This window comes from Pseudopodoces humilis, chromosome 5 (assembly GCF_049639895.1).
Source record: "Pseudopodoces humilis isolate 2021_Gansu_Grassland_sample_001 chromosome 5, ASM4963989v1, whole genome shotgun sequence".
Lineage (NCBI taxonomy): Eukaryota > Metazoa > Chordata > Aves > Passeriformes > Paridae > Pseudopodoces > Pseudopodoces humilis.
Window position 1 is genome coordinate 67,393,625 of NC_142204.1, and position 12,324 is coordinate 67,405,948.

The 12,324-nt window shown below is 36.4% G+C and overlaps 1 protein-coding gene across 13 annotated transcripts in view; it reads right to left on the reverse strand.

Annotated features, from left to right (window-relative positions):
• Window positions 1-3,480: 3,480 nt before the first annotated feature.
• CELF2 (CUGBP Elav-like family member 2) overlaps window positions 3,481-12,324 on the reverse strand; it is a 541,755-nt gene continuing 532,911 nt past the window's right edge. For all 13 annotated transcript variants that reach the window (XM_088055373.1, XM_088055372.1, XM_088055374.1 and 10 more), the window contains 2 exons: window positions 9,176-9,347; window positions 3,481-7,881 (listed from right to left, as the gene is read on the reverse strand). In XM_088055373.1, the coding sequence (XP_087911499.1) occupies window positions 9,220-9,347 (128 nt within the window). In that variant the 3' untranslated portion in view covers window positions 3,481-7,881; window positions 9,176-9,219. The remainder of the gene's footprint in view (window positions 7,882-9,175; window positions 9,348-12,324) is intronic.

Below are 12,324 nucleotides of genomic sequence, written 5' to 3' on the forward strand. Positions count from 1 at the left end.
AGATAATATAATGGCATATGAAAAGTGAGGCAGTAATGCAGCTCAAAAGAAAAAAAGAAAGCAACCCCTCTCCCTCCCCTCCCCTCATTCTCCTGGATCTTTCTGCCAAAGACTGACATTATTGATAGTTTGATAAATACAAGAATTATGGCCATTCCCATAAAAATCAGATTGTTTAAAATCTACAATTTTGTGGCAAGTATACAGCCATTGAAGGAAGAATTTTTTTCAGTGTACTCTACAGTTGTACCTATTTGATTCCCATTTAATTCATGGGTTTTGATGTGAAAATTGTTTTTTTAAGAGAAGGCTCAATACAGGAAACGTACAGTAAGCCATAGATCTTCTCCAAAAAGATGCTTTGACCTCCAGTGTGGAATCTGTGGAATTTTGAGCATATGGGTTTTCCTTTTTTAACTCTAAACCTATCTAGAATCAGGAGGAAAAAAAGTCATATACCAAAAAGTACAGTATTGTATGTTTTTATGGTATTTTCTGTTTCACATATTTTAGCCTTTTTTATTTTTTTTTATTTTAGTGCAAAACCAAGCACATTTCCTTCTGCAAATACAGAAAGAGATCAAAATTTCTGCATCCTAGAATTTTGTGCTGCAAAGTCACTGAATGGCAAGACTTTTTCTCCCCACAGATTTCAGTAAGCCTAATTTTCAAAGTCTCCATTATTAATGAAATATCAAGCAAATTAGTTAACATTTGCCTGGGCATGGTTAAAGACCATATACCCAAGAAGATTTCATATAACAAAAAGCGCCCAACCCTAGAAACATTTTTTTTCCATTTAATGCTCATAAAATTTTACAGACAACAGAATCCTTTCTTAAGCTTTATTTAAGAAATCGAATACTATTATAGTTCAATATATATAAGACACATCCAGTATTGTGTTCCTGATAGCAAGTGCATAGATTTTGTTAAGATATCATTTTTATATTTAATTTTTTTTTTGTTACTCAGTAGCACGTTTCATGATCACACGAAGGGATATTCCCAGTGATTTTGCTAAGAGCATGAGAGAAAAAACAGAACACAGCAAAGTAGTGAAACTACAACAGAGATGAGGAACAAAAACGATCAGGCAAACTATCAGTACAGTCGATTCCTGATAAGTGAATAATCTGATTGCTTGGTCACAATGCTTTATTCACTTATCAGGAATGATTCACACTACATTTTGTTAAACTGTTTTCCTTAGCCTAATACCTAAGAGTCACACTGGGCAAAGGCACACACACTCTGGCAGGCTATTCTTTAATCAGTGAGTCTTGTGACAGTTTGGTAATTTCCCATGGCGATACACATATAGCTAACAATGAGACATTTTGCTAACACTGCAAGGTGCCTTACATAATTGAAATTAAAAGCATGTGTTTAAGCAGGACAAACTGTTCAGCTGCATTGCTTCAAGGAACTCATTTTTCCTCCATTGTTGAAATAAAAAATCAAAAAAAAGAAAAGAAAGAAAACCCTGTATCTTTCAGCCCTGAGTATTTAAAAGAAACCTAACTGCGGTATAAGTCTTTTTTTTTCAGTTGTATTTTTGGAAGAAAAGACCCTTCACAAAGCTCTAGTTTCTTTCCTAAGACCAAGTTTGGAGGAAAAAAAAGAGAAAAGAAAACATCCACAGCAAGCTAAAAAAAACCCAGATAGCAGTTCTGATTTATCCATCATGCAAGTCAAAACTTACTTAACTGAATCCACTGGTGTCAAAATTATCCAAATCAAGATCATAAACTCCAGAGGTGTCAATGACCCAGGATATAGCCTGACCATCGGGTTCTGCTTTCCTGCCAGGGCTGTCTGCTGCAGGCTCCTGTGGTTTTAGGTTAAACCTAGAGCTGCTTGGACCCCTGACCTCTGATAACAGACCCTGCGGGACAGCACTGGAGCTTTTTGGGAGCTCCAGACTCTTCACTTGTTTGCTTCTCATGGAAACAGAAAAGTGAAAAAAAGGAAAAAAAAAAATTTAGAAAAAATAGATCGAGCAGTAACAACCAGGCCAACTCACGAGCCACCAGAAAATGTCAAAAGTCTTCCAAATGCAGGAACCAACGTTGCTGCTGACACCACACGGATACACCCAGTGCGCCAGGACCTTGTCAGACGGTATTGATGGGGCTGTGTGTGTGAGCCAAAGCCAGAGCGCCAGAAAGACCAGGGGAGAGGAGACAAGAGGGAGGAGTGTCGTTTGGGTCTCATAAGAGCACTTTTAAGTGGTCTTCGATTCCTGAGCATCACAGAAAGTGGGACAAAGGAACGGGATGGGGGCGTATGGCTTGAATTCCAGAGAGCACTTGCCAGTGCTTCTCTCCCCTCCTTGGGATTGATTTGGTTCGTTTTGTTTTGTTTTTTTCCCCCCTCTCCAAATTGTAAGGTTTGTATCTGTGATCAGAGGAGAGAAGAGACTTTCTGTAAACCAGAACAACATAAATTTTTCTTTTGCAGCTTTTATTTCATCATGGTAGACACCAGTTGGGGGAGAGTAGAGAGATTCTCGTGAGGAGAAAAAAATTATAGGAAAGAATAAAAAAGGTAAGAGCCAAGTGTAAAAAATAATGAGAAAAAAAGTGCTATGATATTTCTTTAGTCTCTTTTGAGATTTGTGTAATACTATCAGCCAATGCTGAGAATGATCTGCTTTGTAAGCCCACAGCAAAATATCACCCACTGGAATGGGAATTTTTCATCATTTCTTTCTCCTTTTTATTTTGTTTGGGGGTTTTTCGGTTTATTTTTTTTTGTTTGTTTTGTTGTTTCCTTTTTTTTTTTTTTGTATTTTTTTTTTTTACTTCCATTGGCTTTAGTATAAATTCTTTCCGTGGTCACTTGGATTTTGTTATATTTTTTAAAGTATTATATGTACAACTGCACATAACAAGCTTGATCACCTGTAAGATTTTGCAGGCTCTCCCAGCCCTAGTTAAGACATGATTAGTTTCTAGGGAGAGTTTGACTAACACCATATGCCAACAGATTACTGTGCAGTTTGGAAAAAATCCCAAGGCTATATCCTCCTTTTCTTGAATGTTTCATATGCTTCTGCAACATAGGGGCAGAGTATTATTATTATTTTTTTTAACAACTAAGAAGAAATGATCTCCATAATCCACATTTTCCAGACTGACTGAAATGCCACAGCAAAAAAAAATATAAAACCTTTTCAGGTGTCTTCTGTGTGTCTGTGTGCAGAAGGTTTTGCAGTTCGAAGGCTAACAAAAGCTACCTTCAATAGGACTTTGCAGGAAACTCATTTAAAATGCTTCCTTCTCCAAGAGAATATCCAAGTGATAAGGCATGACTCGGGGGAGGAAGAGAAGAAAAAAAAAAAATCAAAGAAACCAGAACATGTCTAAAATGTACAAATCCTCTTTTGCCCCCCAATCAGCTATTCACTTAGGTGGAATCGACTGTATCTTTTGTACACAACCAACAAATAGAGAAAAAAAAAAAACAGGCACGTGAAACAGTGAGGTGTGCAGATGTATTACCAACACAGAATGACCACCAACAATACAACACACAAAGTAGAGAGACAAGTATTAGGAAAATGGTTTAATATTGGAGACAGAAGCAAAAAACTGCATCACACAATAACATACGTTACAAAAATAAGTCTGACTGTTTCAACTACACGGTTATGTTCACAATGAGGACAGAAGAATCAGAAAAAACTCTGATCTAAACAGCAAAAAAGCAAACCCCTAACGTTTTAACTAATACATTTATCCACGCAAAGTGACCGAGTACTCCTAATTCTAATTACCTTATTGTGTAACTGCACGATACAGAATAAAAAGTGAAACTTACCGCTTTTGTTAAGACAAAATTCTAAACACTAGATATAAGCAAAGGGAAAAAAAGAAATCAAGCCAAAGTTTTGAATTCTTGAAACAAAACCAACTCTCTTTCTACCGTCCAGAAATCAAACTTGAAAATCAGTCATGATCGAGGGGGCCCACGAGAGTAAGCCACAAAAATTTCCATTTGTTTTTTAATCTCCAGTATAAAAAGTTCCACTGGTACAAAATGCATAAGTACAATCAAGTTGTAGAAATAGGAAAGCCTGCTTTTTTTTTTTGCCTTTTTTTTTGTTCTTTTTTTTTTTTTTGGCTCAAATTCCATCAAACAACAAAATCCAAATGCATCAATAAAACAGAAACAATACTCAAATGGTCTTACAGTTTCCACTAGATTGCATTAACTTTGGCTTTTCTCAGACAATACTTAAAAACTAGTTTGTAATTCTAAACAAAATGATAGTATTATTAATCTACAAACAACAATTCCCACAGCACGAAAAGAACACAAATACATAGGTTTGTTTTTTTTTTTTTCTTTTTGTATGACATTATCCAAAAAGGTAATGAAACTACAGGATATTTTTTTCCTTTTGTTAATTAGCACTTAAGATAATAAAAACAGAAACAGTAAAATGATCCAGAGTAGCACAAGCCAAGGAACTGTAACCCCTATGGTGAAAGAAAGATGAACTTGTTACTCCTTTGAGGACTGCCATTTCATTGCAATTAGCTAATTTGTTTGATAATACAACTAGTCTAGTCTTTTGATTAGAATTTTGTAAAGCAATTTCCCTTGTTTTACTTCCTCTCTTATTAGGCCCTTGCACCCTTGCAGCTTTTTCCTTTCATTATTTTGAAAGAGAACTTGTAGATAATTTGCCTCCCAGGAGGTTATGTTTTGGGTTTTTGTTTTGTATTTGAGTTTTATTTTTTATTTTTTAATTTAATTTTATTTTTTTCCAGAGATGGACACTTTTCTAAGCAATGACTCATCTCAGTTGCTTGGAAGTACAGAAACATTCCTTGTCTCCCAATGCTAAGCCAATGTCCTGTGTAATTCAGGGCAGCCTGGTGCTGAGTTACACTGCCCAAGGACCAGAGGCATCACTGCTCCAACTGGACTGGAAAACCCACAGGACACACCAGGGCATCTACAAAAGCTTTGGAAATTTAGACGGTGGGTACAACGAGCAAAATTAGTGAAACAGTCTCTAAACAATCCAAATGATGATCTCATATTATATATATATATATATGTACATATATATAATATAACGTACGTGAGATGATACTTTGAATACGCACAATTGCTGCAAGTAGTACAAAATAGCCCTCAAAGGGTGTAGGAAGGCCCCAGCAGTAGTAAAAACGTGAGAAAAGTATAGATCATTTATTTATAAGTGCATGTGCTATAAGAAGGAAACTTTTTTTGCATCACTAGAGGCTAGTCCTTTCCATCCCAGGGCTCTACATAAAGAAGCATTTAAGTTGGGGATGAGAGACAAGAGTGCACCAGCTGATGTTACTCATATAGGGCTTCGTTTTAATTTTAGGTGGCTTCAGATATAAGCAGATAGAACTAGGAGGTGGAAGAAGGTATGGCACTTTATGACCTGTAGCAGGTACTGCTGCTCACACACATTGGATTGGCAATAAATTCGTTAAACCGGTGGCAAAGAACCGAATTTGGTTGTTGGTCACTGTTTGAGCGGTAGGAACGCAACCCAGTCAAACTTACAAGGCAGTGAAAAGGGCTACCAGCATCTGTTTTCTGGTTCCTTACAATGAGCTTCCTCCAGCAAACACCCACATCAGTCACACAGATATTCCCATGGACCACGGGTACGAGTAAAGTTACTCCTCTCTCTATGAGTGTCTGCAGGAGTAAGCCAATATATTGCCGTGACAAATAATGGCAAATAACACCAAACATTACAGTGTATGTAAACTTTATCCATAAAAAGTAGTTTAACTGCAGTGCACACTGAATTTTCACCCAGGAAGATCTAGTGCATCTGATTTAAGCAAAAATTCATTTATTTAAATTACAAAAATATTATTATTCTTTTCTTTTTTTTTTTTTCTCCTCAAGGTTTTCAAATGGTGGATTGACCGCTCCTGGCTGGGAGTGGCTCACACAATAGATAATTAAAGAATTGTTTTATTTTTCTTTTATTTTATTAATACTGAATAGCATATTCCAGCAGCATATTAAAAGCTCTTTAAGAAAAGACAAAATCCCCAAAATCTAAAAAGGAAAACCACAAGTTAATTACGGTTTTAAATAATTTTAGTTATAGATACAGAAGAAATTTAGACAGCAGTAAAATATTTTTGTCCTTCAGATCTGCCCTGTGCATTGTTCTGATTTCAACCATGTATTAAATAAACCACAAAAAACTAAGTATATATATATTTATAGATATAGATATATATATAAAAATAAACAGCAAAATGGTGAATGTATAAAAGGTATTAACACTCAAGACAGCTCTGGGTGGAAAGGGTTAAAAGTTCAAAACTTTCTCACCTTAGAGGTTTCCATACAATATGAAGAAAATACATAGTGAGGTTTGCTTTCACAGCATTGATGTGTGCAGAGTGGTTAAAAAAGTGAAACATGGGCACTTATACAATGTTTTACAAAAAACATCAAAGAGAAATAACAAACAATAACAATTTCAGGCAACAAGACCACAGGATAGCAAGTTAACAAACTTTTTAACCTCTTTTTTTCTTTAAATATTAGGGATTTATACAAAACACATAATAAAATACCCATGTTATCAAATTACTTCACACAAGAAACACACTGAAGCTCTAGGAAGAAAGTACCTTTGGAATTTGGCACTATAGTTTCACTGATTTTTTTTTTTCTTTAAAAGAAAAACTGATCACATTTTGCTGAACACAAACACACCTAAATTGTTCACAATAAAAAAATGACATCAATGCGTCACAAGCCAACACAAACTTATTCTGGAATATTTTTTTATTTTCACATGAAATTATTCTTTTTTAAGCAAACAACTTTTTTTTTTGTTTTTTTGTTTTTTTGAATCTTCTTTTTGTTCTTGTTCAAGTAAACCAATTTTAAACTTGTCTTTTTATAAACATAGAACACTTAAGACCATAAGACTCATGATGAAACCACAACTTAATTCACAGAAGCACCAACGTAACACATTTTACAGTAACCTTTCTTCTGTACATTGAAACAGTATAAAATATAGGTAATTTCATGTGCATTAAACCATGGATTGTCTAACTGTGAGTCAGTTCAGCAAAAGGTGACACAAGTAGGTAGCATTTGCCCTAAAACAGGGTAAATATTTTCTTATACTAATCTACAAAAAGTGGTTCTATATATATACTTTAATGAGAAAGTGAGCCACCTAAAATGGCCTTATCAAAAAACTTTACACTGCCTGAAAAATGTAAAAACTATTACAGACCTCTAGAGACTTAAAATCAGACAGTTTTATTTCTCAAACTGTTTTGGAAGTAGTCTGTTAGAAACCAACATTCTGTGCCTCTGGACACATATTGCTATTGTCACCAGTGACCAGGCAGAATGCCAATCCCTGTATAATACTTTCAAGTCTGTTTTTTTTTTATTTTTTTTTTTACGAAATGAAAAAAAAAAAAAAAACAAAAATCAACCAAGAAAAACAAAAACCCAAAACAAAAACCCAAACAAAATGAAACAAAAACTCCAAGGAAAGAAGAAAACCAAAAACCAGAACGGAAAAAAAAAAAAAAGGAAAGAAAGAAAAAACATTTTGCCACAGGTTGTTTTTAAATCCTATCATTAATTTATCTAATAATAAATTTCAGTCTTGCATGAATGCAGCAATGTTTTTTCACATTGACTTCCCAGAATTCATAGCTAGATGAGGTCACATGCAAATTTCAAAGGTCAAACTAGGTCAGTAGGAGAACCAAATATGATGTGAGGTCAGAAAGACATCAGAAACAATGACGGGACGATGAAACTTTTTTTTTTTTTGAGACGCCACAGGGACATGCTAGGCAAACGATGGGCTAACGGGCATGGAGATGTCTAGGGAAAAAACAAGGAAGAGGAAAAAAAGTTACACAGAATCTATGCAGCACAAACAAAATCACTTTTATGGGTGCAGGAGAAAACTAATGCAAATCTTTTATCAGTAGAGCCTACGAGCCGTTCACATAATTTGCATTAACTTACAATACTTGTCAACAAGAACACAATGGAACCCCAAAAGAATCCATCTGAAAGGAGTCAGAGAGAATGGATTCCTCTTTGGGGAGAAAAGAGAGGAAAGAACCAGTTTCTACAAATGTAACAGAAAGGTACAGGGAGAGGGGGGGAAAAAGGGTCAGACAACTGAACTTTAAACTAGGTAATGGAAACTACGAACAAAATAACCAGACGAATACAAACAAGAGGATAAAAGCATGAACTGCAAAGGGTGGAGGGTTCAACAGTGAAAAAGCGCCCATTCTTGGCACAATTACTCTAGAGACTACTTCAAAGGATCTAGCTAGCATAGAGAGCTGCTCTTTAGGTATCCAATAAGTTAACAATAGGCAATAAATAAATTCCATTATTTCTGAGGCAGTAAAAATTTTGTATAAAAATAGAAATGCTTTTTACAAATAAAATTTACAGGCCTGTGGCTTTCTTTTTTTTATTATTATTAAATTTATCTCTCAAGAAACATCAAGTATTGTCACTCATTTTATTTTATTTTTTTTTATTTTAAACCCTGTAGCTTTAGAAACAGATCTCTAAATCTTTTTTACATTAATCCTTTCCAAAAAAACAAGAACTTAAAAAAAAATGAAATATAAAGACGACCAGTGTAAAATCAGACTAATATATAACAATACGTTGATTTGAACCGAAAAAAAATCAGATCTTCTCAAAAAACAAGTTGATGTAGTGGAAAGACTTGTTTCAATTTTTGTTACAAAGTAAGTGCTTCAACTGGCATGAGGCCATTTTTTTTAACCTATAAACTGCTGGTGCCACCCTGGTAAAATACGATCCATCCATAGAAAACAACTTTTATTGTGTGCTAATGGCACCAGGGTTCACAGAGTTAAATTGCACATTTTTCTTTTGTGTGTGTGTGCTGTTTGGAATTTCAAGACGTTTATTTTTGTTTCAAAAAGGAGATAAATTATGCTGCAAAACAAAATACAGTAACACAACTCAGTAATTACTTGGCAAGGACATGGGAGCCAAGTGTAGTAAGGACAAGTGGGGACATGGAAGTGGTAACTGTAAAAATAACTGTCTCTTGGTGAAGGTTGGCTCTATGTTCTTTCTTAACCCCCCTGCAGAGGACAGGTTTGCTCATGGGACTTACCCTAAGAAAGCTAAAATAAGAGCAGTAAGCATCTGGGGTTAAGATCAGTAAGGTTTGCTGTCATTTTTGGAGCGTTTCAGCTGAACCTTCAAGCGTTTCATGCCAATCTGAAAGCCGTTCATAGCTTGGATAGCAGCTTGTGCAGAGACCGGATTGTCATAGCTAACAAAACCTGTGAGACACAGAACACAGAGAGAAAGTCAGCTCTAGGTTAGAACAAATGTCAGAAGGCATTTTGTTAGAATTTTATGATTGCTATTTATTTGACACATTTACCTCACTTTCAATTAGTTCTTTGATCACATTTCATATCCCTTTTCCTCTCCCATTTCCTTTTGCCTTCCTCTTTACCTTCATGGTATTTCTTTACTAGCTGAGATGAAGTTCGCCAATTTTGGTGCAATGCAGTTTCCATTCTGTTATTTATCTACCTACCTTAGAGACTGAAGGTATTTATTACTGTAACACTTTTCAGTGTAGTATCTACATTCCTCCCATTAGGAAGTTCTATTTAGGCCAGTCTGCAAAAGGGAAGCTGAAACAGCAAGCCTGGTTACAGAATCAACCCCCAAACTGGCTAAACCCACTGGCACACCTGGGTGTGAATTCAAGTGTGCTATGGAACATTCATCTCCTTGGGCTCAGCCTAAGACAGTTGCAATATTAATATTTTGTAATTTTACAGCTCCTTCCAGTTCAAGATCTCAGGGTACCTTAATGTTAGTTGTTTCAGTATCTTGGTCCCCAAAGGGGTACACAACCATCAAAATTAAGCAGCATCATAAAGACAATGGTAGGGTTTGATGAGAACTCCAAGATCTGCTCCTCGTGTGTGAGCACTAACTAGGAGGATAATGCTTGCTTGGGTAATTCAGAATGGCTGGCCTGGCTCAGATTTCTTTTCCCTGGGAGACTGAAAATGTTCTGTTCATAATATATTCAAATCTCCCTGATTCTGGAAGCTCAAAGTTCATTTTCATATCTGGGCCTCCCACTTGTAATTGCAAAGCTCGCCTAACTGCTGCTCTGCCTCAGCTCGGGCTAATTATTACTGTACTCAGCCTGCTGTTATGCATCTGCTTTGAAATGCTCCCTCTTCTTTCCACTTGAATTTGCCTTAACATATATCCCTTCACTCTCCTAAAGCATGGATGCCACACACTTTGTCTTCACTCCTAACACACAGGCTTCTCAGTGCCTCTCTTTCACCAACCAGCTTTATTCATTTGTGCTTACTGTCTGTGTATTTCTTGGATTCATAACCTGTCTTTGCTATTGTTTTAACCTATCCTTTTATGGCTCTTGCACTGCTACCCTCTTCCAATTGCAGAGTCAGAGTGTTATTACACTTTCCCCACTGCATAAAATCCTCCCCCCTTCAAGGTATCCTTGTCCAGCTGCTCTCCTTCATAGATCATCCCTGTAGCTTCACCTTAAATCAACTTCACCAAACTATTTAAGTTAAGACTCTTCTCTGACAACTCAGGCTAACTTCTGTTCCTTCCACTCAAAACCACCTCTCATTTAAATCTCTGCAGACCTTCTCCTGGCCAAAGCCAATAAGCTCTATCCATATTGTCCTGTGTTTGATTATTTGTTACCTCCTTAAGGGATAATGAATGTTCCTCCACACCTTCCTTGGTTATAGTAACTCTTGCCACTTCACTTTCTCCCAAGATCATTCCCTCTTAAATTTATTGCCAAATCCTAAGGAGCTTCATCACTCTCTTTCTTTCTTCCTTTCCCCTATTTGTTTCTAGGAGATCACGTATTTTCACATGACTCCAATCATAGCTCTATGTCCTGTGTCTCCTTCCATCAGTTGTAGGATTGCCTCAGGGATAGAAAAGGGAACTAGCACGAGAGGGAGGCAGCTGTAGCACTGTCCAGAGAGATACTCCACAGCTGAGGTGTAGCTACTCCTACCTACCTTGACAATTCAGCATTTCCCTCTACAGCTTTCCTGACCTTCACTTTATTCTCTTAAGTACATATTACTGCTATGAACTTATCATCGCTGTAGTTCCTTTCCTTCGTACCTAGTTTTATCCACCTGGAAAGTAAACAAGTGATCTAGTCACTTGGCCTCTGTGGATGGTGAATGAAGAGAAGCAAGCACACTGCTGGCATCAGCCCCTATCATTCAGTTGTTATTCTGATTCACAATTTGTCTCTTTAACCAGAATGCAATACCTGCATTAGCTTGTTAGGCTCTCATCTTCTTCCTTATTGAGAACCTTCATTTATAAAGCTTACTGAGGAATCTGGAATTCCTTCCCTTTATTTGTATTTTTCTGATTGCACCCATTCATCATTTTTTGTCTGAATTTTAAACCACAGGTTACATAAAGTGGGAATGATGTTTCTTATTGATTCTCAAAGACCCTGTCACGACAACTCTGATTTTTGTTTTAGATCTTTAGGTATCTCTATAATCAGGATAAATAATTTTCATCATTAAAGTAACAATTTTGCTATAAGGCCGACTGCATTTCTGTACTGATGTAACAGGGTCCCCCCTCCTCTGCGTTACTTATATATCTCATTTTTCTTATTCTAAGGTTTATGAAAGGCAAGAGAGAAGCTTGAAGAGTGAAACCCTTTGTCTGCTGAATGAACTAAAGCCCATGGAGCCTGTGAGAACTCATGGAAGAGCACTTCCAGGTGTAAATGCACTGTCCTGTCATCCTCCTCACCATTTTATCCTTTGAGCATTCATTTTGGGTTGGACAAGAAAAGAAAATATGCCTAAGTCCTTTTTTTGCAAAGAAAAGGAATTTTTCATTTTGTGAAGCAGTTTTACATAAAGATTCATCACTGTCTATCACTCACTCAGAATGAAGCTTTCCTTCCCATTTCTGCCAATGGACAGACTTGGACAATCTTTACACCTTTTGGATGTCCAGCCTATTTCATCTGTAATTTGACTTTTTCCTCCTTTGGGGATGAGATTGGAAACTCCAGAGTAGGAAGCCCTAAGCATGTGCAAACTATTACAATTACCATTAATTACAATCACAATTAGAATTACTATTACAAGGGGCAAAAAGACCGAACAGGTAAAAAACCCAAACCCAAACTGTACCAAGCACCATGACCATTAATGATTTAGCAGAGAAATGGGTTCTTCAGTGGCACTACTGTCGTAG